The sequence below is a fragment of the Enhydra lutris genome, unplaced genomic scaffold (genome assembly GCF_002288905.1).
Source record: "Enhydra lutris kenyoni isolate GAN:26980312 unplaced genomic scaffold, ASM228890v2 scaffoldscaffold1, whole genome shotgun sequence".
NCBI lineage: Eukaryota > Metazoa > Chordata > Mammalia > Carnivora > Mustelidae > Enhydra > Enhydra lutris.
Genome location: NW_019154085.1, coordinates 27105315 through 27132318, shown reverse-complemented (window position 1 = coordinate 27132318; position 27004 = coordinate 27105315). Strand labels below are relative to the sequence as shown.

Below are 27004 nucleotides of genomic sequence, written 5' to 3'. Positions count from 1 at the left end.
AGAATAAACAGCTTGTGCAAAATCACGCAAGCATGGAAAGGCATGGTTTCCTCTAAGGAATGGCACAAAGGTATAGACTGGCCCAGCTGAGAACAGAGTCAGCCAGCATCAGCTGCTTTGAAGGGGCTCAGGCCCATTCAGGCTCAACTCCGAAAACCATGTCACTAGACCAATCCTTTCCACACTAGTAGAAAAACAGTGTTTCCTAATGGTTTGGAACCCAGGCTCAACTTTTCCAACCAGTACTACCACATAGTTTCGCAGGTTGGGTACTGCATAATAAGAGTCCTGTAGATTGCACATTCATTATGACAATTTCCTGGAAGGGAGAGTAAAGTTTCTTATTCAAACAAAGTCTGTATTTCATAACAACTTGCTGACAAATAGATGTAAAGTGTCTTGAAGAAGGGTATCTTTTTCTAAATCACACAAATCTGCCCTATGGACTAGGCAGTAAACTAGTGGTGGTAAACTAGCTCTTATGGTTTCTTTCCCTTGAATTGTAATGGAACCTAGATTCCAACCATGCACTGTGGTTTTATTTGGCTTTTTCGTGGCTCAGCTGCATCTGCTTCAAGCAGTTACCATACTCTCTCTCTCTCCTCCTATCGCATGTGATTCCATCTTCCCTCTGTAGCCCATCCCCCTCCCTCCCAGATCTGATTCTACCAACACTGTTTTTTTAAACCACAACAGATCACTTTTTCTGGTTAATCTCATTTTTCCAAAATTCAAACACAGCTCTAGGGCTGTCCATTGTACAAACATGTCAGATCCCATGATCCAAGAAGGCCTCCATCCAGAAACTGTATTTATGGAGCTGTCCCTATTCTGCCATATCTCTCTGGAACGGTTCCAGAAGCCTTCTAAACATCAATTCTTAAAACTATTAACTTGCATATTGCTCACATAGAAATATAAGTCCTGTGAGTCACAGTTGGCTCCAGCTCCATCAAAAGTCAGCCCTAGGGTCAATGTGGACTGTAGTTTAATTGCCACCATACCAAGCACCACTACAAAATTAACTCTAAGTAGCTTGTGGTTTCACCCTCAAAATCATTCTAATTCTGTTCTGTAAGAAACTTCACGTAAAACCGGAGGAAAATGCTGTGCAAAAAGATACAAAGCTCTTTCAAAAGAGTGACTACGTCTGCACAGAAGGGGCAGGGGCTGAAGGGGAGGGGGTGTGCGGGGAAGGGGGGGAGCTGTTCTCTGTAACACTGTAGATCTTTTTAACAAAATCTCAAACAAGGATGGCAACATGGTAACACGTTAAACATGTGTGGTGAGTAGAGGCTATCTGCTACACTATCTTCTCCTCCTGGAATGGTTGAAATATACCATAATTAACATTGAAAATTTTTTAGAGGACCTTTTTATGCACTTTGGCTGAAGGTCATATTCTAATTATTCATCAGAGAAGCTTCAGGACATTCTTTGATGAACACAAAGTAATCAAGCTCTGACCTGGCCCTACCTGTCTCCAAGGTACAGTGATCATGAATATAGCTGCTGGTGGGACTTGGAAGCTGCCCTCCTCTACTGGATCGGTGCTGTCATGGCAAAGGGCAGTGCCAAGGCTAGGGCGATGTACAGAGGACCCGCAGGGTATTGATGTGGCCCTCCATCGGTGCCTTTGCTCCCCAGCTCCCAACCCCTGTCCCTGTTGCTAAAGACTTCCACCAGCGTCTGCTTCTTTCCCTTGGAGAAAGGAGGCGTGTTTGAAATGATGTATCTATTCTGCCACCTAGCCTTCAGCCTCATCACTACAACAGAGCTGCCTTAAACATTCTGCAGAGACCTCAGTCTTGCTAACTTCCCTTACCTGGGGAGGAACCCGAGCGACCAGGTGCTTTATTTCTTAAAGGTGACCATACCTTCATTTTAAACTAAGATGAAGTGACAGCATCAGTATGCCTTATGTGTGCTGGTCTCTGGGAAAGGGACTGATGTCAATCTCATAAGATATTTAACACAGAGTAATTACTCAGCACAGGGAATGGTTTCGGCAAGTCTGTCTAAGGCCGTGAGGAGAGTATTGCAAAGGAAAAGAATGAAGACAGACCCTTAGCTGACATTTTTCCTTTCCAACTAGAGGAACCCATGATACTTTAAGTCATATTAAAAGTCCAGTTTTCCCAAACTGTGTTATCGGGTGTCACCCTTGCCTTGAAAATCACTTAAAAACTCAACAGAAAATAATCAAGCTTTATAAAATAAAAATGTTACTCGTCCTTTGAAAGTTGTCCATAGAAAAGCATAAATCTTTTACTTGGTTGCATTTCTTGAGACTTGGTTTTGATATGTAGTTAGTTTTTTAAAAGAATGGGGAGGAGTGATCTCTAGGGGATGAGACACAAGTGGATGATATTTAACTTCTTACTTCTCCAAGAAAAATGTGGTTGAAAGCATCAAAACTCGGACATGGCAGGGTGGGAAGCAGAGTTGGGAAGCTCATGGCAGGGAAAGCACGTCAGCAATAAAGGAGGGAAGGGAACCTGACCTCTGACATTTGCATTTGGCAGAAATAAATGAGCCCCTCCTAGCTAAATTCATTGATGCAAATTATTTTTTTTTCCAAAGGTGATCGTGAACAGATCTAGCTCTACAGAGTGGAGGGGAGGAAGGAAACAGAATGGAGAAAGGCCCATAGGCATGCCCCATAATCCAACATCACATACCAGAACCTCTCTTCCACTCTCTTATGTTACGTGTGGACTCGTGGAAGCAAACCCAACTGGTCAGTCCCGTCTTTGGAAAAAAAAAAATCACAGTAGACAGCCCCAGGCTACCAAGAATTCTTTCTCTTGTGTTTTCAGAAGCCTGCCTGAGGTCCCCAGAAGAGCAGCTCTGTCCTACCAGCTCTCAACCCCTCATGACTTAGGCTCATTTCTAAGCAGACACACGGAATGGTCACTTCACATTTACAGGGTTGCAGAGTACGCGCCCTCCACCGCCCCTCTGCGTGCTACCCCAAGGACCAGCTCCAGCCACTACCTCCTCCTCCTCTCCACAGGCTTTTTCGTCTTCTGCATGAATCATCCCCCTCTTTCTTCTACCTGTCCTCACACATTTTATTTTCCAGCCACTGGAAGTCGGCTAGACAAAAAGACGTGTCACTGGAGGCTGTCTCTCTCAGAATAGAGGGTGGCTGGAACTAGCAACTCATGTTTCTCTGGAAGGAGCACCACAATTTCCCCATTCATCTTAAATGCTACCAGTGTGCTTGGAGTCAGCTTTGCCGCTGAGCTGGTGCAGAAATAGGAGCAGGGGTCAGAACACACACCGTACACTGTTGGGCCACTACTCTTTCAGTCTGAACTTGACACAAAAGGGAAAATAACATGATCCCCATGGTTCCTGAAATATTTCAACCAAATTTTTGAATACTAATTCTCCCCCTACCTTTCCAAGCCCCCAGACAGAGGGGAGAAGCAATGCAAACAGGTCTTGCAGTTTGGGGGGAGGGGAGGTTGTTCAGGGTCTTGTTGGTTTTTAGGTTTTTGGGGTTTTTTTAATCACTACACACAACTCCTCCTCCTTCACCCAGCCAACACCTAAAACCCCTCTGGCAATACAAATAAAAGTGCAACTTTAAGCTTGAGCTCTCTTTTAAAATGTGCCTTTCAGCAAACAGATAAGCAAGCAGGAAGATCAGGATCTGGGAATGTTAACAGCATACAGTGAGATGCTCCTGAACCAAACCAGCAAGAGAAATATTTTCTTAAAAGCAGTCCTACAGACAGAATTCTTATCATAGATAAGAGTGCAGTCTAGTGGCAAACTTCATGAAATGCAGCCCCTTTTTCCAAAGGAAAGTGAGAGCACTTCTAAGAGATGAAGGAAATGTAAAAGGGGTGAAATCCCACCCCAGGTCCTCCCAAATGGGGCCGCAAGGACAAGTCATTTCTCTCTGATCGGGCTGTAAAGTCCGCAGCCCAGCCATGTGGATTTCAGAAACAAAGGGAAATCACCACCTTCCTTCCTTTAAGACTTTAGCTTTCATTCTGTTTAACTAAGGAAAGCAGGGACCTAATAGTGTTTGAAGAGGTTGCCTGAGGTTTCAAATAGAATAGTGATGTCCCTGGTCAGGATCTCTTCAGAACAAATCCCACGGCCCTGTCAGCTCTCAGTCCTGAGATGTACCTGTGCGTGCCAGTTAGCCTTGTAACAAGGTGCGCCTCTGGTCTGTCACCCACTCCCTCCAGAGATGTGGCCCTACCCAGTAGAAATGCTCCAGTAAACCAATGTGAAGGGAAGGTATCACCCCAATCTGCCTTTCTTCCATCCCAAAACCCCACACCAGGATACCTTAGGTCACCAGGCAAGATTTTCAGACTTAGCATCTTCTGGGAAGCACTAGTATCTGAAACTTACTGCTCCCTACAATGCTGTTGAATGAGTATCCCTTCCCACAAGTATACACAACACAGATACCCACAAGCTTGAGCAAGTGCGCAGACGTGTGTGCGTCTACACACACACATACACACACACACACACACACACACACACACACACACACACACAACCTCCCTGGGCCAACAATGGAGCTGAAGGAAAGTAGACACCTCTTTATCATATGACCAAAGACAGTCACTCCGCACTCCAGGGGCAGGAGAAATACTCTTAATTAAATCCTTTTCCTGGGCTTTTAGGGGGGAAAATCCAATTTTGCTTTTCTTTTTTTTTTTCCCCCTTTCTTTTTAATTCAGCTCACTACCCTCAGCTGGCCATCCTACACTAACACTCCCCTTCAAACACACACACACAGACACCCCTCACACAGTAACTTAGACACCAGCAGACAGCCATTTCCAAAGCTTGGGAAGAATTTCTTGGGCACTGTATATATCCACTTGGCTAATAAGAAAATGCTTCTCCCTGCAGCTTGGGCCTTGGCTAGTTAAGGGGTGGGAGGGAGGGGGAGACCGAGTTAGTCTTCATTGTGTCCACCAGCTCCTCCAATTCTCCCTTATACTCGCACTCCCCCCCCCTCCCTCGTAGGCAGCCCAGCTCTGTCCCCCAACCCCCTTTCTTACATTGGGGGGGAGGGGGGCACTGTTCCGGGAGCTCAGGGGAGCCCCCGTGTGTCTAGAAGGCCTCTCCCCACCCCCACCCCGTGTGAGTTTGTACTGCAAAGCTCCTTGGCATCCTCGCCTGGGTTGGGTGTTGGGGAGCTCAAATAGCAGCTACAAACTGGCTGGAGGCCAGGGGCCGTCTATTTAAAAGCGCCTGCTCCACCGGAGCCCGTAGTCTCTTTGGAAACTTCTGCCGGGGAAAAGAGCTAGGAAAGGGGCAAATCGGTGTGGGATTTCCTTCTCTTTTCTTGCTCCTTTTAATTACCCCTCTTCCGTTTGCACCCTTCTTCGAGCTTCACGGAGAACCTGCAAATTTCGAAGAGGTGGTGGCAGAGTGGGAGCAAAGAGGTGTTAGGGTTTGGGATTTGGGCCTTTTTTTTTTTTTTTCCTTGATTTCGACATTTTCCCCCACTCTCGCGGACACCGCAGCCGCCGCTTACCTGTTCCCCGGCAGCCGCGCGCTGCAGGCAGCTGCAGGTTAGAAAGGAGCAGGGTGCATTTTAGACTTTAAACAAAATTTTTGCAGACAGCCCCATTTTTCTCCCCCCCACTCCCTTCTCCACAGCCTCCGAGCTCATTATTCCGGTGGTTGCTTTGGGGTGAACAATTTTTGGCTTTTTCCTCCCTGTAATTCTGAGCGGGTCTGGCTGGGGGGGGTTGTTTCTCCGGCTTCCACTCCCTCCGCGTGCACCTGGCGCGGCTCTTTTCCCCCCCACCTGTTGCAAGTCCTTTAATCCTTGCAGTTGGGACTTGCCGGCAGGCACCTCAGCCCTCCATCTCTCCCTACGTTTTGCAATTGTCTGGGGGAGGGCACCTGCTCTACCTGCCAGAAAAAAAATTTTTTTAATTTCTCCGGGCGCCCTCTTAGCCCCTCTCTCCCTACACGCTCGCTCTCGTGTCCCGCCCCAAGGTAAAGAGGAAGACTCGGAGAAGATGGTGCTCACCGCGGTCCTCCTGCTGCTGGCCTCCTGTGCGGGGCCGGCCCAGGGCCTGGGCTCCTTCGTGCACTGCGAGCCCTGCGACGAGAAAGCCCTCTCCATGTGCCCCCCCAGCCCCCTGGGCTGCGAGCTGGTCAAAGAGCCGGGCTGCGGTTGCTGCATGACTTGCGCCCTGGCCGAGGGGCAGTCGTGCGGCGTCTACACTGAGCGCTGCGCCCAGGGGCTGCGCTGCCTCCCCCGGCAGGACGAGGAGAAGCCGCTGCACGCCCTGCTGCACGGCCGCGGGGTTTGCCTCAACGAAAAGAGCTACCGCGAGCAAGCCAAGATCGGTGAGCGCGCTCAGTGTGCCAGTCAGTTACGCGGCGCACGGCCGGGGGACACAGGGCAGGCTGGCCCCGCGCGCTTGGGCCAGCAAGTGGCTTGGAGCCGGGGTGTAGCCCGGGAGGAGGGCGGGGAGGGTCCTTGCACCTCGGAATTAGAGCCTGACGGATCCAGCTACCCCGGGCTGCTTTCTTACCCGTGCCTCTCGCAGCTTTCGCTCCTTCTCCTCGCCCCTACCCCCACCCTTCCCCACCCACCTCCTCCCCCTCCTTCTGAACACTGGCTCTGAGGGCATTCGGTCTCCAGGTCCAAGCCCCCACGTACTCAATTTCCAGTCTCAGAAGGTGCGTGTTCCTGTATCAGCTCCCTCCTCCACGCACCTACCCACCTACCCAATACGGGTTTTTTTTCTAAACTTGAAAAAAAAAATCTCTTTGTTAAAATATTGCTTCAACTGGGAACCTGGAGAGAGAGGCGTTACCGGTCTTCTGTGGTGATTCCACCTTTGTCCCTTCCAGCCCCTGCCCCTGCCCCCTACCAGTCCGTACTGGAGTTTCTTCCCCTCTATCCCAACACCCACTCGCGCGCTCACACACACGCAGAAACGCTTGAAAGCTAACGCCTTTAGGGTGGGGGCTTTTATGCCCCTCCCACGTGCACACCCATCGCTCGTGACTGGTGTGATTGTTTGTGGCATAGGGTAAAACATCTTAAAATGCCAAATGCCTTTTTTCCTTCCGGGAAGGATAAAATTACTTTAGCACGCTCGGCGGCTGCGGGGAGGGGTGGGGGGAGAGGGGGGGCCTGAGAGGAATAGGAAAGAAGGATTTCTGTTCCCCTGTTGAGTGTTGGTCCCTGAATCTAATTCCTTTTTCCCCGCCCCAGTTCAGATTTTACCTAGGAAGAAAGGTGGATATAGGAGCGAGAAGGGATATAGAACTCAGACATCGCAACTTCCCCGCCAGTGCTAATCTCACCCCCCACCCCCCACCACCTCAGTCTTTCAAACTGGATCACAAGTGGGTGTGGTGTAAATGCTAGAGGGGCCCTGGAAACACAGAATGCAAAATCAACTGGGCGGAGACCGAAAAGCCGCGCTCCGGGAGCCTCCCCTCCGCCTCCAAGTAGCCCCGCCCACGAGTGGCCCCGCCCCCAAATCCTCTGCGTCTGGAGTCGAAGGTTTAAAAAGTTAACAGAGCTACTTGTTCTGATCAGAACAGTTCTGCCCCCCCTCCTTCCTTAAAATGTGGCTCCTTTGGATTTACCTGATCTCACTTTTTTTTTTTTTAAGTCTAATGGGTTCTACACGAAAATCTGGGCTCTGAAACGTCAATCTGGTTATTAATCCTCCCCAAAAGGGCTTAAGACTTAGCTAAATAATGTTTGCTCTGTGTAGTTTCCCACTGGAGCGAAGCCCTTTTTTTCCCTCCCATCCCGTCCATTAGGGCACCCCAATATAAGTTTTCGTAACTACAAACTGCACACTATCGCGCGGGGTAAGAGTGCGTCAGCGCTTGAGAAGGGGCAGGAGAACTTTCCTGGGTTCAGCCTGGATTCCCCACAAAGCTTGCAGGGTTTGCCTTTCGCCCTCAGCCGCCCCCCACTTTTCGAGAGGCAGTGGTCCTCCAGACTGCAGCCTGCCAAAAAGGAGCAGAGTGCGACGCGCAGGCCCCGGAGGCCCTAGAGGCCGGTTTGTGGAGTTATTTTTATTAAGAGCCACTTTTCGAAGGCGGTCCTGGCCGCCCTCATCTTCGGGGATGTGGATTTGGAAGAGCTTAGCACGGGGCGGTGGCGGAGGGGGCTAGGCGGGGTGGGGGAGGGGACGGGGTCGGGGGGACGGGCGGAGAAAAGGCATGAATCGATTTCCTGACTAGGAAGCGAGCGCTCTGGGTAATAATCCGGTCACATCGAAAGTATGCAGGGTATCACTCAGCCGCATTCTGGCCCCGCTTTTATTTGCCCAACCGTGTGGTTGGTGTGATGTGGTTGGTGTGGAGGGTGGGCGCGCAAGGCGCGCGCGCGCGCGCGCGCAATTGCTTGGAAGAGCAAATTGGCTCATCATCCAACTTTCCAGTTCAACGTAACACACACACACACACATCGGTTTTTGTCCCAAGCAAGATGCCCTTTAGACTTCTCTGCCGCCCATTCTTCAGCCCCCATCTTCAAGGTGCCTCCCCTCCCTACCCCAGACTTTCTTGGGACTCCACCCTTCTTTGGCAGGTGCCTGACCAACCATTGTTACAGGATGGCAACAGGAGCTGACCCCTTCCTCCCGGAAGATAGTATGGTAGTAGGAGCTCCTGGCTCGACCCTTTCAACTCGAAAACTGTTGAGTGGGTCCCCCAAAAGTTGGAGATGGTGCAGAGAGGGTTCATAAAGAGAAGGAAATGACCAGAGAGAGGGAGGAGAGTGTCCGCTCCCTTGACCAAAAATTCTGCTCCTCAACACCCCACTACCATGTCTCCTTACCAAAGTCATCAGTGAGAAGTTGGCTTTGCCTCTCTCTCCTGCGGTTGCCATACAGATGGAGAGGATATGCATATATATGCGCACACCTAAGTCAAAAGATATATGCATAAAGGAAGAAAGATATGGATATAGATACATATCTTTTTTTGACCAAAAGAAACTGAGCATTTCCAGAATCCGAAACGGGGAGCTGAGGAGAGCGAGCTGGCAGGCAGCCAAAGCTGCTGGGAGGAAGAGCTGAGGGCGGGCGGGCCCAGACTGGTGTTTTGCTGGGCGCGTTGCTGAGCAACGCGAGAGCGAGTCTGCTCTGCCCGCGAATTGGGTGCTGAGAGCACACTGGGCCCTGCATTTTATTTTGGCCAGTTCTGGGGCAAAGATAGATATAGAAACAGAGAGCAGTGTGCGTGAGGCTGGAGGGAGGCGGGAGACGGGAGCTATTTATTGATCCAAGCTCAATAAATATGGGTGAGCTGGGTCCAGCCAAGGAAGCACCCGGCTTTGCTTGGGCATTGTTTGGAGAAGGACCCTTGTGGTTTTCTGGGCAAGAAGGCGAAATACATACTTGCCCCGTTCTGGGAGATCTCTCCTGAGTGCATGAGACATTAAGCTTGGGTTACAGGGAGAAATGGGTTCTGAGTTTCAGTTCTGTCATTGAGAAATAAGAGAGAGAGGACAGATAATATGATCTGGGAACGAAAAAATATTACCTAAGTAAAAATAAATTCGGTCTTTGCTTCTCTGAGATGTTTGGCGTTCATCACCCTGGCATCCTCTCCAAGCCTGGTCCAAATGCCATGTTGAAGTCAAGCCCTGGAGTTAGGTTTATTGGCCAGATTTGTGTCTCGGTTGAACAAGATCATGGAAAACCAAAGGAGCCAAATTCCTTTCCCACCCGCACACCCTCCCTTTGAAATAAGCCTTTGAGAGGCTGGCTGTGTCCTGAGCCAACCAAAGTGGGAGCGGGGAAGACGAGAGATGGTGCTTTTAACTTGACTTTTCTTGCCTCCCGCCCCCTCTTTCTGCTGTGTCAGCTCAGACTGGAAGGGCAAGGACAGTTGGCCACAGTGAGAGCTCATTTTCTACCATATTTCTCTTTTCTTCTCCCTCCCTCTCACTCTCCCCCCCCCTTCTCCTTCCCCTAGCTCCACGGCATTCCTTGGGGACTTGGATTTTAAGTTGGAGCAGCTGCCAGTCAGTGCTGGGACTTGGGTTGGATTTGAGCAGACAGGTGGGTTTGCAGCTGCAGAGGGAGGACCAGGCTGACCTAGGAGGCAGAGGTCACTATGAGGGTTACAGCAAAGGGCATGGGAGCAGGAATCCCAACAGAAGCCCTGGGCCCCTTAATAAGGGGTGGGGGGGGCACAGGAGGGGGAGATGGCTAGCAGGAAAGGAAGGTGATTTTTATCTGTAGTTTTTACTTTGTACCTGAGCAATGCCTTTGAAACTTTGGGTTATTTAATGCATCGAACATAGATACTTCGGAGAAGGGATGCACACATTCCAAGCCCACTGCACCCAGAAACTGGAAGAACTCCATAAACAGACCAGGTACCAGTGAGGGACCAACAGGGAGCAGAAGTGAAGGGGGAGGGTGGAGGGAGGTTGGATGTGGTGAGAGACGAGGAGGCAATTTGGAGGGGTTTTGTCTGAGTTTTTGTTTTGCATTTTTACTATGCTGATCCAAAAGTTCCAGTCCCCAGAGAGCATCCTTAAATGGCAATCTGGATGTGTTTTCCAAAACAATGAGATTTATTGCATATTTGCAAAAATAAATAAGGAAATAAACAAGGAAGCTGGTTCTAAGCTTCTACTCCCCACTGCCCCATATCCAGAAGATCTCCCACTTGTGTTTCCGGTTCCATTTCTTTCCATGATTTCTATTATGATGCCTTTTATATATACATATATATAAATCCAGAGGAGCTACTGAAAACCTCAGTGAGAGACAAAGTGTCTTTTTTTACCTGGCCACTTGGCTCAGCTCAGTCCTAGTGTCTCCCCAGGAATGGTCTAGGTATTGATCCAAGAGTTTTAATGCTGGAGAGAACCCACAGATCATAGCACTCAAAGTGATGGTTTTACAGATGAGAACACTGAGGTGGAGGGTACAGAGTCACTTGTCAGTTGGGCTCTTGCTGGAGCCCTGCCTAACGTGCCACAAGGCCTTCAGCAAATATGGCACAATACTTGTCTTCCTATAGTAGAGGTTGTGAAGACGAACTGGGGGAGAGTGCTGTCTTTTAAGGGAAGAAGTGACATAGCCCCAAAGTGGAGAACACAACACCCTTTCTATTTTCAATCACACTCTGTTGCCTCCCTTTTCCTCCATAGTCTTGGAAGCAAGACTGGCCTAGGCCAGTTGTTTAGTGAGGGGTGGGGACAAGGAGGGTGGAAAGGGACAGTGCTGAGCCCAGACTTTGGGTCCATGGACTCAACTTCCTTTGCTGAACTGCAGAGAGCTCTCTCCTGATGTGGGAAGGCAGGCAGGCCCTCACTGGCCCACCGTGCAGAAGGAGAACATGGCCCAGAAGCAGCCACAGCTCCCCATGGCAACCAGCCCCCACCAGCACAGGCCTTTCATGGAGGCAGGCAAGCAGGACGAGGAGACCCGAGCTCCAGGGGGTAGGAGTGGGAAGAGAAAACCACTGCCCCCAAGAGCCCCTAAGGAAGAGAGCAAGAAAATCACCGGGTTTGTGAACAAAGGCAGGGATGCCGGCCATCCTTCCAAAGGAGAAGGGAGACAGGCCTCCTGATTACAGCTGGGGGCTTCAGATGGATCTGAGGAATGGCAGAGAGAATTCGTAAGAATCTGAAGGAGAAAGCGGATAGGTTAAAGTCCTCTTCCCAATAGGTTAGACCTGCCAGGTGCACCCCAGTGGAGTTTAAATATAAAGAGATTAGTTACCTCATTTTTCGTCCCTCTACCTCAACCATCAGACATGGGCCTTCCCTTGCCAAAACCTGAGGCAAGGCCCAGACCAAATTTGTACTCAGAACCTGGCGACCTTTGACCTCTGCTTGTCCCCACAGATGAGTTGGGCCCTAGTTATCCTGAACCATTCCGGTTGTACCATCACAGCTGAGCTGACTGGTCTCCACGTTCTCTTTGTCACCCCATTGAAGAGGACCCTCGTCCCAGACCCTTAAGAGCAGCACTGGCCAGTTGAAGTCCAGTACAAGTCACACATGTAATTTCAAATTTTCTAGTCAGACATTTTTTTTAAAAAGGCAAAAAGAAACAGGTGAAATTCGTTTTAACCATACTATTTTAATTCCATGTTTCCAAGATATTATCATATCTACATACACTCAAGCAGTTACAATGAGATATTTTACATTCTTTCTTCCATATGCAGTCTTTGAAATTGGAGGTGTAGTCTGCATTTACAGCATGTCTGAATTTGGACACAAACTTTGCATTAAAAATACTATATATTTAAGTTTCTGTATATTTAAGTTTCATACAATTTACAGTTGAGGAACTGGATTCATACACCTGAGTCCTTCCAGACACACTCAAAAAGTTTCCAATAACCACACTGAGTACTAGTTTTTAAATTTAAATTAATTTTGATGAAATAATTTTTCTTTGAATTGGGGGCAGACGGAGGAGAGAGAGAATCTTAAGCAGGATCCACATCATGTGGGAGCCTGACTCGGGGCTCCATCCCAGGACCCTGACATCATGACCTGAGCCAAAATCAAGAGTTGGATGCTCAGCGGACTAACCCACCCAGGCTCCCCTAAATGAAACAAATTTTTAAATTCAACCCCACTAGCCACATTTCAAGCTTGAATGGCCACATGTGGCTAGTAGCCTACCCAACTGGAAAGTCTAGACGCCACCAGCAAGTCCCCTGCCCCCAACCTGAGAAGGGAAGTAACGTCTCCGTTCTCCCCTCCTGCCCCAAAGAGTCCAAAAGGAAGAGTCTGAATCTGGGTTGCCAGATACCACAGGACTCTTGTTTAACACCCAGCAGCTCTCTTTTCTTAGGGGGACTGGGGAGGGTTCTGGCTGCCCGCTCCCTGCCACCCCCTTCTGGTCATCCAGGACCATTCTCAAGGAAGGTAGCTGCCTAACTGGAATGTTCTGAATGGACTGTGGTGAGTCATGAGTGGAAGTGTAGCCAGGTCAGAGAAATGGCCAAGTGCTTCCTTTTCCTCTCCTCTGAATGGCTGCTTTGCACCTAGCCCCTCCATTCCCTTCTGATTAGATAGAAACGTTTCCAATGAGCGTGCTATACCTTTCCCAGTTCTAGAGAAACCCAGCCGGAGATACTCATCTAGGACGTTGTATGTAAGTGTGTATTTCTCATGTGTGTAAATGTATCACCACCTGTCTCCCAGAGATCAAGAAATCGTGTACTGGAGTCTCCGCCCTCCACCCTCCTTTGGCCGTAGGGGAGAAAGTTGAGGCGGATCCTTTCTGTACCTCTGTTCCCAAGACAGTGAGAGATGTGTGGGTGAGACCCCAGCCTTTCATCCTGGGGAGTGTCACCAACTTGACAGCAGCTATCTATGCCATCGAGGGCAGCTGGTCACCTCTTCTCTCTGCATCTTTTGGAAGGAAACATGGTGCCTTGATGCACCATGAAGGAATGCTTTAGACAGGGGGATGCTTCGGAGGGAGTTCTCCCGGTGAGGACTGGTTGCTCTTGCCTGGGGCTGGCAGTCACACTTTCTGGCAGTCCGACTCTTCTGACTGTTCACCCACCAGGCTATCTGGTGTCTCTATTTCTCTATTTAGGATAGAGATGTTACATACCCACATTGGCCAACTTCATATTGGTCTAGAGCATCTAAGTCCCTTAGTTTTCCTGGACTGAAACGGAGTGAAGGCTGGAAAGGATCTCAGCAGGGTAAGCCCGTTGTCCTCCTTGTCTAGTCACTGAGGCTCTGAACCTGCTCCCCGCCTCTGCCATTCACCCCAAGTCAAATTTCTCCTCCATTGTCTTTTTGCAACTGTTCCTTGGGATCACGGTTGTTTGGGTTTGTTTTCCTCTTGAAAAGACAGCGCTCCTTTCCTTCTCAGCCCGTAATTCATGTTAAAAAGAGCCCAGAACATGCACGTCTGTTACTGACCGCAGAGGAAAAGAAAACAGTGTCTTCCAAGAGAGATCGGAGCAAGGCAGACACTGGCCAGGGATGGAATGGCTAGGAGGAGGCACACTGTAGTTCCCCTGGAAGGCTCAGCAGCCCCTCCCGGTGCCTGCACTCTTTATGCAAAGGCATGCACACACAGTGTCATTGATTCATTTGGCATGCACAGCTGGGAAACGGTCAGACTTCAGGAGACTGGAACACATCTCACAGTTTTTTAAACAGTGAGCGGCTGATCCATCATTCCCCCGTAAGCTTCATGTCCTAGCAAAAAGCTGGAGGATGGAGGTTGGCGGGGAAACAGGGCAAAGTGGGGAGGGGGTGCAGAGCATCTAGCCACAGCCTGGCGTGGATCAGTGCCCTCTAACCAGCTGTCCAATGGGACTCTCTGCAGGGAGGAAAATGACCTCTATCTGCTCTGCCAGCGCAGCAGCCACTCTCCACTGTGGTCATGGGTCCTTGAAAAGTGGATAGAGCAACTGAGGAGCTAAATTTGTAATTTGATTTAATATTTATTCATTTAAGTGGCCACATGTGGCTAGTGAGTACTGTCATAGATAGCACAACCTTAGATCAAAGAAGCCCTGTAAACCCAGGGGAGCCCCGGCTTGTTCCCATCCCCCGAGACATGTTCCTCTGCTTCTTGGCTCCCTCTGCAGCAGCTACAAGCTTACAGGCCAGAGCATGAGCGAGGTGACCTCTCGAGGCATCCACGGAACTGTGGCATGCCCGAGCTTATGTTACAGGCGCGCTTCTAGACCCACTTCTCTTTACCACTCCAGGAAATCTGTGCATCTCCCCACTTAAAGATTATATACTGAATACTATACAATGGAGAGAAAAAGATAGATGACAAAGCTCCACCCTTAAGAAGTTTACTGTTTAAATTCCACCAAAGGAGTTAGAATGAAAGCCGGAGGAAACCCAGCTCCCCTTTTCATTCCTTGTAGAGAGATTCTGGGCAAACCCATCTTGTCTCCTGGCTAGAAAAAGAGACTTTCCTCTCCCCAGGTCCAGGTGGCCTGGCAAAGCCCTACATTCCTCCTGAGCTGTGAATTCTGAGTACGCCTTGGTTTCTTCAATTTCCGTAAGCAACGTCACAGTATCTGGGCCACCCCGAGTTCTCTGGAGTTCAATGATGAGGTTAAGTTAGAGTGGGAAACTACCACGAGCCCTGGACCAGGCGTTCATGGTGCTAGGGAATGACTAAGAGTCCCAGGATGGAGGGTTAGACGGCAGAGGGCAGCAAGGTCCCCAACATCGCTCCAGTCCATCGCCGGACTGGAGAGCAGGATGGTATCAGAAGGCTTCTTAAGAGCATGTGCCTGCGTCTGCTGGCGCGCCAGCCGGCCCCCGCAAGAGAGCTTGAGTGGGAAACAGGCATGGTACACTCTGGTGTGGGTGGCACTGCTCACCCTAGGAGGTCTCCGGGTCCATAGCAGCAGGGCCTACAGCCAGACACCCTCTGTGTTTGCTGGGACAGGGAGATGGCGTAGTCCTCAAGCAGGTGTTCGCGTTGCCAGAGGAAGGGCTGTGTACCTGTGTGTGCCTCCGTGGAGGCTGGAGCAGCAGCGTGACCCGGGAGTGCCTTATGAATGAAGGAGGGGCTGAGCTGGCCACCCCGACATGGCAGGGGCAGGGGCCATCAGAGAGCTGGCTGGAAGGCAGACCAGACTCAGAACCCACCTGAAAGGCAACCATCAGGACAATGTGGTAGCCCTTGCTTCCGTGGTCTTCGGATGAGATCAAGAAATTCACAGGCCATGCCTCTGCTACCCTTGCAGGAGGGAACAATACTGAGCATTACATATTTTCCATCTGCAACAGAATCCTTTCAAAATGACATCTAGAGGTGGGAAGGGGGACCCCAGACAGGTCTCTCTTCTACCCCGGATTACTTTTCAGCTACAGATTAGAGAAGCAGCATGGGGCTAGGCACAGGTCTGCCTTGTCCCCCCTTGAGCCTCCAGCTCTCATACCTGCCCTCACCCTCCTTGTATATGGGTTTTTTCCAGTCCTCACCCGTCCATCCCCCTGACTCCTGAAATGCGTGCTGCAGATACACAGAAGGAGAGGATTGGGGTAGCTGTCAGAGAAGCCGGGGAGGGCAGCACATAAGTCCCAGATCTGAAAATTGCTTGCAGTCCCCAGAAACCAGCGCTGGGGATATGTTGCGTGGCCATCAGTCTACTCCGCCATCTACTGGCCATGAGAGGTATTGGCCTGCTTGTGGAACAGCCTCCAGAGCCTCCTGCACTTAGAACTTCCCTTGCTGTTCAAGGGCAGGGCAACTTCACCAGGAAGTCCTCCCTTTCATCCACCTAAATCCCCTCTGCAACCTTGGTCCATTTTCTCTCGATGAAAGATCACAGGAGCCACCTGTCTACGTGTGCCTGCTTGTCTTATATAAAACGTAAACCCTGACCAAACTGAAAGCCTATTTATGACTTGGCCAGGAAGCTGCTGAGTAGGGCTCGCAGGCTCTGGCATTCCAACTCTGGTCTTACTTTCCAGCCTTTTAATCTCCGTAGCTCTGCATGGGGTTTTGCTACATTTCTGCGGTCTCTGCGCCTGCAGGGGACCACAAAACCCTGATGAGTATCTTTGCTACTCCACTGTCCTGCTCTCTGTGTAACAGGTCCCACAGGGTCACGTGGCACCAAAACCGGGAGGCACATGAAAACTTTAAGCCTGACCTTCAGAAGCAGCCAAAAAGCCTGTGAACTGGGGAGGGCATGCCCTCAGGAACCCTACCTCTGTGACCCTAGGGAAGGAGAGAGGGTTTGCAGAAGTGCTTTGAGTTCCTTAAGGAACATACAAGAACATATGGGAATCAACACCGTTTTCCATATCAACATGTGCTTAGCCCCAAGGCCAGAACAGTTTCAGAGAAAAGACTAAGGTCAAAGAAATTTGCTCCCAAGTTCACTGAGCCCCTGTGAACAGCCCCATCCTCCTCCCAGGAAGAGTGAATCAAGGTTAAGGGCAGCTCACAGCATTTCTTAGAAAAGGTCCTAGAAGAGGGAGGGTCTTGAGAAGAGCTGTCAGTACACGGTGTGCAGTGAGCTAGCATGCCTCCATCCACGTCCACTAAGGTCAGAGAGAGAAGCCCCGTGAAAGGTGGCATCACATCTGATGGCGGAGGGCATGACACCCTCTGACCAGATGTCTTTAAGAACTAGAAAGAGTACTCTGAGACACATTCATGTCCTTGTTCCTGCTTGGACACAGGGAGATGGACCTAACGGTCTAGTGGAAGGATTCCAGGAGCTGGTACTGTCTGCCACTGGGAGTAAGCACCTTCCTGGGATCTCCCGGTGGAAGAGGGAACCCCTAGAGCCCAGCCACGCAGGTGCCCCTGAGGACAATTTACTGGCCCTCCAGCCTCAGCTGAAGCAGCCTCTAGAGTTGCCGTCCAGCCCTCTCACAGGTGCTGGTCAGCTCCCGGCCCTCCCACCCGTCTTCCCTCACTTCATCTGCTTACAATCTCGATTAGGGAAAGGGTGTGACCATGCACCCCCAGAATGCCCCCCCACCTTTCAGTGGCAACCATCTCTTGTCCTCTCTCCTACCAGTGGCCATCCGCTTTTTCAGGGTCAGGATGCTAGGTGATGCCCAGAGAGGTTGAGTGAGGCATCTCAGATCACCCAGCAAGATAGGCTCAGCCACCCTTCTGAGCCACAGTCAGCTTTTCCTCTCCACTCACCTCTCCCCGAGACCTGAGCCTTGGATTTGGGCCTACGTACTAGATCACAGAGCCCTAGTCTTTCGGTTTGTCCAGAGTCCCCCAAGCAGGCTCTGCTCCCCTCTGCACGCCACCCCATGCTAGCTTGTCCCACAATCAAGGAAAGTTGCTTCACTCCAAACATCCCTCCTTTAGCTAACCCTAGAAGGCTCTCCTCTGCCTACCAGGCATATCGCTGTGCTGGTGAACAATCACAGCAGGTTTGTAGGGTCGTAACATAGAGTCAAGCCAAGGTGGGAAAAGGACAGAAAGACCAAAAGTGGGGGATGGGGACCTGGCACTGAATTTTGCTCAGAGAAAGCCCACCCATTGCTTTGCCGTTTGCTCTCTCCCCATCATCTCCCTCTCCAGTGACTACTTCCCTTCCTCCTCTGTGGAGAAAGATCCAAATCAGCTAACCGCCCAAAACACTGCAGACCTCTGGAGGCTTCTTCAGGGCGGGGAACGCCTCTGCCAGGGCCTTAAAGACCGGATACCTATTCAATTAAGTTTGACAAATCCCAAGCCAAGAGACAAACAGGTGCTCAGGGGTTTCCTGCCACCTGCCGTCAGGACCTGGTTAGGCCAGGTCCCCACACATCTCCCTTAACCCACACCTGGCACTTCCCCTGGAGAGAGGGTTCCTGCCCCTGGGGGCACAAAACAGTGTCTTCTCACCAAGATTCTCCTTCCCTGTGCATCTCCTCTCCCTCCTTCCTTGGATCCCTCTCCTTCTATTCTCCATTCCAGGGCCTTGTCACCATGGTTCCTGGAGAGCCCGGTGACAGTGAGGCGGGTGGAGGAGAGGATTTTCCTTCATCTCATCCAAGTTATTCGGGGTCACTCCAGAGCCCTATTCTTCTCTTTCTAAAATGTGAAAACAAAAGAGGCAGTGAAGATAGGCCGCCACACCCCTGCCTGGCCCACCTTACACCCAGTCTTACTGTGGGCATCCTGGCCACATCCTGCCCACCTGGAAAGAGCAATGGAGCCCTCCTCACTCTGGGTCTGCCGAGGCTGGCAGGGTCAAGGAGCCGAGAAGAGAAAGGGAGCCCCAGAGAAGGGTGCCCGCGAGATAAGAATGTACTGGAAGTCTGTGGATGGAGAAAAGGCCAGGGGCTGGAATTATCAGATCAATAAATAAATGAACAAAGTCCTACTTCTTTAAAGGTCATAAGTCAGCTAAGTATAGACTGTCGCCAAGTCTGTCCTATATATAACTGCTCTAGTCCCAGCCAGCTGTCCGCCTCTCTTGGCCTGGAGCTGAATTATGTTCAGCCTCCCAGGGCCCAGAACACAGACCCAGCCCTGAGCCAGAGCAGGGCCTTGGGGTTCCAGGTCCCCCACCCACCCGCACTGCACCCCTGCCAGACCCACATGTCCGGCTCTCTCAGGTCCCCTCCTCGCCGTGATACTCCCCACCACCCTGCTAGTCTGGACCCCAAGGACTCTCCTGCTCCTGGTTTCCCAAAATCTGTGTTCCAATAGTCCTGGAAGCATGAAGACCCCACTTGGGGATAGACATCACCTCCTGTCCAACTGGGCTGTCACCTCTCTTCCTCCATCAGCCTGCATCTCCACCTGGTGCCCTTCTGGGCCACCCCAGCCACTGCCCGGCTACCTAGCCAGCCCCTCGGTGAGCAAGACCCTCACCAGTGCTTGAGCGCCCCCAGGGACCCCTTCCCTCCCACTATCCCCTTCCTGCCCCCAGCATGTCCTCTCCCTCCTGTCCGACCCACCCCCTTTGATCAGCCTGGTCTTTTCAACCCCGCAAAGTCTTCCTAGATTTGCTCCACTGGACTCCAATCATGCGACCAACGTCCCAGCTCTTGGACGAGTGCTGACTCTTCCATCCTACTTCTGCTTCCCCCCAGTCAGGGAAGCTCCTGGAGGGCAGACACCCTCCAAGCCTCAGGCTCTGCCCCAGAGACTGACCCTCTGCCTCCTTCCCCTGCAGAGAGAGACTCCCATGAGCACGAGGAACCGACCACCTCCGAGATGGCAGAGGAGACCTACTCGCCCAAGATATTCCGGCCCAAGCATACCCGCATCTCCGAGCTGAAGGCTGAGGCCGTGAAGAAGGACCGCAGAAAGAAGCTGACCCAGTCCAAGTTTGTGGGGGGTGCTGAGAACACTGCCCATCCCCGGGTCATCTCTGCCCCTGAGATGAGACAAGAATCTGAGCAGGTGAGTCTCGCGGACTCTGCAGGCTTTGCACACTTCCTACACCCAGGGAGCGTGACAGGTACAAAGAGGAGAAATCTTTGGGAGCGACTAGTTGGAACAAAATTCTCCATATATCCTCTGGCCCCCAGGGCCCTGGGCCATGCATTCTGCATGTAGAGATGCTTTCCTCTCAGCTCCTGCCACATCTCTCACCCCCTGCCACATCTCTCACCCCCACCGTCTTCACACAGGGCCCCTGCCGTAGACACATGGAAGCTTCCCTGCAGGAGCTCAAAGCCAGCCCTCGCATGGTGCCTCGCGCTGTGTACCTGCCCAACTGTGACCGCAAAGGATTCTACAAGAGAAAGCAGGTACGCCCCCGTCCCACGCGCCCAAGTTCAGGGGGCTCCTGAAAGCGGCACTTGCCAGAAAACCTTTTCCTCTCAATGCTTACGGTTTCTGTCATTAACAATAATGTTTCCAGAACCCCCAATATCCACGCGAGTACCCCACTCGGAACTTTCCCCGCTCCCTCCTGTACTGTAGTCTGCTTCCGTTTTAGTGATCCCCCACACTAACGTGAATTCCTTAAAAAGGACACTTTATATCACTGTGTCATTCACATGCTATGTATACTGTTTTCTGATGAGCACACACATAAACACATGCACAGAGATAAGGACTGCAAAACAAATGTTCAGAGGCAGCTAATCATTTACGTCCCATTCACAGCCAGGCTACCCTTTGGGCAGCACTGCTGTTGGTTAAACCAGTAATACTTAGTATAGTATTAGTATTAGTATTAGTACACTTAGTATTAGTATTAGTATAGTATTAGTATTAGTACACTTAGTATTAGTATAGTATTAGTAATACTAATACCTTAGGCCAGTGGTTCTCCCTGTTCCTGGAGCATCGGAATCACCTGGAAAGCTTATCAAAACACTGATTGCTGAGTCCCACCCCAGAGTTTCAGGGATGGGCTCTGAGACTTCTGCGTTTCTAACAATTTCCCTCCCAGGTGGCCCTGATGCTCCCTATGGGTTCCCTTCATCTAAGTTGGGGGTCAAGAGCCAGACGCCCTTGAGTCAATTGTTGGGCTTCCCCCTTCTGAGCTTCGTCCTCCTTACCTAGTTATTTAATGTCTCTGCCTCCAGTCTCTCATGCAAAATGATAATTGTACCTGCGGTCCTTACGCAATTTTGACAGATTAGGGATTAATCTTTATAAAGCACTTACAGTCTGTACTCTGCAGGAAGTGTTAAGTAGTGTCTGGTACTGTAGAAATGATGCACCATCACCATCATCATCATCAGATCACGTAGCCCTGTGGAGAATCCCAAGTTGGAGACCCTGGATGGGGGACAGAAAGGAGATTGTAAGAGCTAGCCACTGGCAGACTGTCTAAATGAGCATTCCCCCTGGGGCCGTCCCCCGTGCAGGGGCATCCCAGAACCCTGAGGGTTGGGACAGGGAAGACAAGGAGCAGGGCCAGAACAAGGGCCAGGCAGGAGCAGAGCCCCCACCCCGGGGAAGGGGGCGGCAGGGGACCGCCATCCTCACTGCCTATCGCTCTCCCCACCCCAGTGCAAGCCTTCCCGTGGCCGCAAACGTGGCATCTGCTGGTGCGTGGACAAGTACGGAATGAAGCTGCCAGGCATGGAGTATGTCGATGGGGACTTTCAGTGCCACACCTTCGACAGCAGCAACGTTGAGTGACGCGTCCCCTCCCCGTCCTTCCCTCACCCCTCCCACCCCCAGCCCCGACTCCAGCCAGCACCTCCCTCCACCCCAGGACGCCACTCATTTCATCTCATTTAAGGGAAAAAAAAAAAAACATACATATATCTATCTATTTGAGGAAACTGAGGACCTCGGAATCTCTAGCAAGGTCTCAACTTTCAAACCGGCAACAGCGGAGAAGCAAACAGCTAAGGAGACACACACACACACACCCCCGCCCCCGAAAATAGTTTTCTTTTTGAGGCAAGTTGAATGGACAGGGAGGGGAAGGGAGGAGGAACACGAGAGAGAGAAGGGAAGAAAGTGAACGTGTAGAGGAGAGGGGGAGACAAACTGAGTTTCGAAGAAGGAAAGAAGAATGTGGATAGGAAGGAAAGATCCCCAGGACCATGGCTGGACCCACCTGTTGTGTCCAGCCCTGGCCTGAGTTGGGAGACGTTTGGGCACCGGAAGGTATGGCCCCAGGTGTGGCATTCAATGGCACCCTTGGAGGTTTTCCTGTCTGGATTAGTCACAGGGGAGAAAGGAAACAACTTGTCTCCACCTCCAGCCAGCAAGTTGAATGGCTTGACCCCGCCCCCGCTCCCCTCTCCCCCAGCAGAGGGTTCTCCCTCCCCAAAACTTATGAAAACTAAAATGCATTCCATTCCTCTCAAAACAAAGCAAATGACTAACCGAATGCTGTTAGATAGATAGGTTTTCCGGAGCAGAATCACAAAGATGACGTCTGTATGCATACTCCAGTCCTGGTGCGGACTTTGGGAAAGCAGTACGCGCCCCAAATGGAGAGACTGCTCTTCCAAGGGGACTAGATCATGCCGACACGGGTGCTTTCAGCCCCTCGTGGCACTCCATTCACTACCAGCATGGCCTCTTTGGGGGAGGATAGGCTGAAATCAAGGCGGCCTCGTACAGACTTCTCTACGAGGCTCCATATAGTCATATGTAAGGCATATACGTCTATGTTCTTTCTTTTTTGCTTTCTTCTTTCCTTTCCTTGGAAGGTTTGCATTAACTTTTCAAAGTAGTTCCTCGGGGGACTCTGAGGAGCTTCCTCATTCTGGGAAAACCAAGAAAACCCATATTCTTCTAACACACCCCGTAACTGCCGTTTTTGCCAGCCTCCCAGGAGCGGCAGATGCAAGCCCTCAGTGGGCCACGGTGTTGGACGCCTTCACAATCTCCCGGGTGCAGGTGCGTCCATGGGAAGCACCCAGCCAGGTAGATGAGGGCTGTCCATGGGGCGCCCCACAGCCCCAGCCCCGCTCGAGTTAGCCTTTAGACCCTCCGGAAATCGCTGGCTCTGGGCCCTGCACCAAAGGAACACATCAGGTCCAAGTTTGACCCATGGGTCCTGCCCAGCCTTTTCCTTTCAAAGAGGCAGAACCTGCATTTTGAAGCCGGCAGAGCGGGAGAGAGAGACTGAAATGAGAGATGGCAGCAGGCAGGATGGAAGTGAATGGATTTAAATACAGGGAAATGGAAAAGCGATTGTGCCGGCCAGAGAAGAGGGAGCGGAGGGACGAAGAGGGGAGAACTGCTCCCTTCCAGCTTTCGAGCAAAGCGGCAGAAAGGGGGACAAAGCCAAGAGCAACTTCCTGGGTCCCATCCTCTAAGCCCTTTGGGATTCCAGAGGACAGGAAGAGGAGAATAGGGGTGCAGTTCCTCAGAGAGAAATGAGGTAGGTTCTAGAACCTAGCCGCTGGCCAGGAGCAAGGATCAGCACAGGCCAGCCGTGCCTTTGGAGGGACAAGACTGTGCCCTCGGATGGCCACCTTCTCCCTGTAATGAAGGACTGGGGCCAGAGCCTTTCAAGCTCCTCATCCCCCCCAGGCCAGTGCAGGCTTTCTCCCTGTAGTGGAGGATGGAAGAAAGGCCCAGGATAAAGGGAGGCCTCAAGGGTGCTGGCATGTGGCAGCCAGATTCTGAACCAGGAGAATTCCCGTTCCCGCTGACTTCCTCAACAAATCAGCAGCCGCAGGGCTGTCCTCAGAGGCTGGAGCTAGCCCACCAGGGAAGGGGGCTTGGACTCTGGCAAAGGAGACTCCTCCTCGCTGTGAACACGGCTCTCTCTGCTCTTTGCTGATGGTGTGACGCCATGGAGACCACTTCAACACCGAACTTGGGGCCATGAGGAGGGACAGCAGACAAGCAAGAAGATTTTAGCTGGTGGGAAGCTTGCGGCTACGGAAGTTGTGGGGGGGGTCTCCTGCCGCTGCCACCCCACCCCCACCCCCCGGACAGGACAGTTGGCTGGGACAAGAGAGATGGTCGCTTGTCATAGGACAAAGGGCCCAATGGGGCTGGCAGCCGCCAGGACTTACTTGACCTGCTGCGTCCATGTGCCCCATCTCTCTGCACGACTCTCCCCAAACCCCTGACTCACATTTCTGTGTCTTAGGCCAGTATTGTAGACCTTTCCCACTTCACTCTTCTGTTCGCCCATTCTTTCTGTGGATCTCAAACAGTCCTCTAACTGGGATCTGCCAAGTGGATACTGGGGTGCCATTCCCCCTAAGAAAAGACTGAGCCAGGAATTGCATACCCTACCCCACACCCCTCCCAAGACCTGGACCTGTTCCTGAGAGGGGTTCTCTCCTTTCCTGCCTGCTATTTACTGGACTCTGAATGGGTGTCTGCCCCTTCCTTCAGCTCTTTGCCAGCAGCCACAAGGCGGGGAAGAATATGGCCTGGTTTAAGCCCACCAGTGTCTTCGGGTGTCCAGAGTTCATGCTGACTCCCCCAAACGTGTGAGTCCGGCACTTGCCATGACTCTGCTCAGCTAGCCACGCCCTAGAGGATGCTGGACCTTCATGACAGACGAGACTAACCTCCCAAGAGGGAGGCCTGGCTTCGGAGGGAGTCATGGAGGAAGATGGAGCATCCCTAGGGCAGGGCGGGAGGGGAGGCTGGTGGGAAACGCTGAGAGCTGGGATCCCGAGCAAGGGTCTTCTTGACTCCAGGCCTTAGGCTCTGGAGTTTTCTGTGGCCTCAAGACTAAATGTTGCCCCACCCACCCAGCAGTAGGCCTCTTCCCATCGCCCTTTGACTCAGGCCTCACTCCAGCAGGGAGTTACCTGTCATTCCTACTGCTGCCAGATGATTGAGGAGGGCCTCATCAGGACTGACCCTCCTTCTCCCACAGCTTCCCTACCCGCCTGGGCAGAGCAGGGCATCCGGGATGGAAGAGACTCTAAGGTTTCTCAGACAGCCAGGCCTGGACAGACAGGCCTGGAGACATTCAAACCCCCTCACCCCAACAGGGGAGGACGGGAGGCCCAGGAGGCCCCATGTGGTCTACCTCCTGTCTCCTCACCCATTTTCCCATCACCGTCTCAGTGGTCTCCACGGTAATCCTGCAGGGTCAGCCTCCCTTGGGGAGGTGGGCCCCACCTCAGCTCGCCCGCTACCTAGCTTGTGGGCGGCCACATGCCTACCACACCCCTCTCTAGGGGGCCCAGGGCTGCCCCCCTCCATCTGTTCAGCTCCCACTGCCCACCCCCAGAGGGCTGCACTGCAGGTTGGAACTTTAGAGGGACTTTAGAGGGCCAAGGAGAAACATGCCTTGGGCTCAAAGAGGACATTTTTAGAGAAAGGAGGCTAAGTTTTGAGAAGTGGTGGCAAAGGGGGTGGGGACTTGCCAGCCAGCCCACTGGGCATTGTACTGTCTTTATTTTTAAAACCACTAAAGTGCAAGACGTATGCACTTTTCTCCACTTTATTTTTTTTCTCCTAGGTTTTTGATTCTTTTTATAAACATACTTTCTTGGTTTTCTAATGGAGTTACCGTTTAGCCATTGTCACTCTTCTTCTCTAACTCCTCTCTCTGGACAGGGAAAGGGAAGGTGGGGAGTGTCAGCCTCCTGTGCCATTCCCCTCCCCAACTTCTCTGGTCCCCCACCACCACCCTGAGTCTCTCAGATCTCTCACTGCCACCGCCCACCCGCCATCACCACCACACAGTAGCCCACACGGATAGACAGTTGTCAGACAAGATTCCTTCAGATTCCGAGTTGCCTACCGGTTTTTTTTTTTTTCTTTTTTGAAGACAGCAATAACCACCACACATATTACTGTAGCTCTCTAGTCTTACGTACATACATATCATAGCTCTATTCTATCTCCCTTTGTTTTGTTTTAGACTTTTTTTTTAAATAAATGCTCATAATCTTTACTGGTGAAAAAGGATGAAAAAATAAATTGACAAATAAAACCAGTTTGTGGGGAAAAAAAAAAAAAGGCAGAAAAAAAATCACCTGAATGCAGAGGGGCCCGCCTCCTGTCTAGCATTTTGTACCTGAGGAAATAAAAAAAAAAAAAAAAAAAAAGCCAGAGGATCTCACGTTTTATTAAAAAAGTGAAGATTGCTGTATACTATTTATTCAACGTATAATTTATGTTACTCCTTGATCTTTGTCTTTTGTCATGACAAAGCATTTATTTAATAAAGTTATGCATTCAGTTAGCCTGCGTCAGCGTCCTCCGAGGGCCCAGGGAAGGCAGGTGAAGGGCGAGAGGCACGCGGGGGTCAACTCAGGCCACACTCCAGAGGGGCAAGGAGAACAGACCAGGCAGAGGCAAGGCCGAGGGGAACCCCCAGTCCACGCCTCCCATGCAAACCTGGGTGCCCCCCTCTCCATGCCTTCAAAATAGTCCGGGGAGTTAACATACACAGTGTGCTTAGGACAGCGAGGGGCCCATGCAGGCTCTGCGTCTGCTTTCTCTACCATCCCCCACACCTGAATCCCAGCCCTTGCTATTCAGTCAAGTGGCCTTAATCTACCCTTTAGCCCGTGATGGGTCTCCTTTCCTGGGAGAGGATTTTCAGGAAGGCGTTTCTAGAATGTGCCTCAGTTACTTCTTCTAGTGCCTCCTAAGCTCTTAACACCTGGGAACCTCTGGCCAGTGTGAACCCTAGCTCCTGCTCCTACCCAGCCCCTGGCCACCTGCCCAGTGAGGAAGAAAGCTGTAAAACGGTTAGTGACTCTTTCAACTTCCAGCTGTTGTACTATATTCTGCCTTTCCTTCCTCCCGGGCGCCTTCTTTCCAAACTCCATGTGCCCCCTTAATGGGTGGGGCTCACGGCAGCACACTGCCCTTTATGCCTCCCCCACCACCCTTACAGCACCCCACAGGGCCTACCAGTCATCGGGCCCAGTTCAGAGACAGAGTTGGTGGTGACCCCATTCTGCCCAGCCCAAACCCAGGACCCCGCCCCATCCGAGGCATATGACCAGTGGAGGAATTGGGAGCAGCCCAGCCTGGCAAGGGTCCTGGGATCGAGGCCCTCGTCGGGCTCTCTGCTCCGCAGGGAGCCTGCTTCCTCCCCCCTCTCTCTCTCTGCCTGCCTCTCTGTCTACTTGTGATCTCTCTCTCTGTCAAATAAATAAAATCTTAAAAAAAAAAAAAAAAAAGAAGCATGCATGCCCATCATTGGGCATGCATGCTTCTGAGGGGTC

At 51.4% G+C, this 27004-nt stretch overlaps 1 protein-coding gene across 1 annotated transcript; it reads left to right on the top strand.

The window, feature by feature from the left end:
- The first annotated feature begins 5494 nt into the window (after positions 1–5494).
- Positions 5495–21546, top strand: LOC111143252 (insulin like growth factor binding protein 5). The gene is made up of 4 exons (XM_022496874.1): positions 5495–6348; positions 19594–19823; positions 20054–20173; positions 21390–21546. Exons 1-4 carry the CDS (start codon positions 6015–6017, stop codon positions 21519–21521), a joined length of 816 nt encoding a protein of 271 aa, XP_022352582.1. The 5' UTR covers positions 5495–6014; the 3' UTR covers positions 21522–21546.
- Positions 21547–27004: the final 5458 nt, after the last annotated feature.

Excerpts from the sequence above, each read along its gene's own strand:
- LOC111143252 (XM_022496874.1), top strand. The coding sequence starts at position 6,015 with ATGGTGCTCACCGCGGTCCTCCTGCTGCTGGCCTCCTGTGCGGGGCCG. Across the intron at positions 6,349-19,593 it reads CCGCGAGCAAGCCAAGATCG|AGAGAGACTCCCATGAGCAC; the intron begins GTGAGCGCGCTC and ends CTTCCCCTGCAG. Across the intron at positions 19,824-20,053 it reads TGAGACAAGAATCTGAGCAG|GGCCCCTGCCGTAGACACAT; the intron begins GTGAGTCTCGCG and ends GTCTTCACACAG.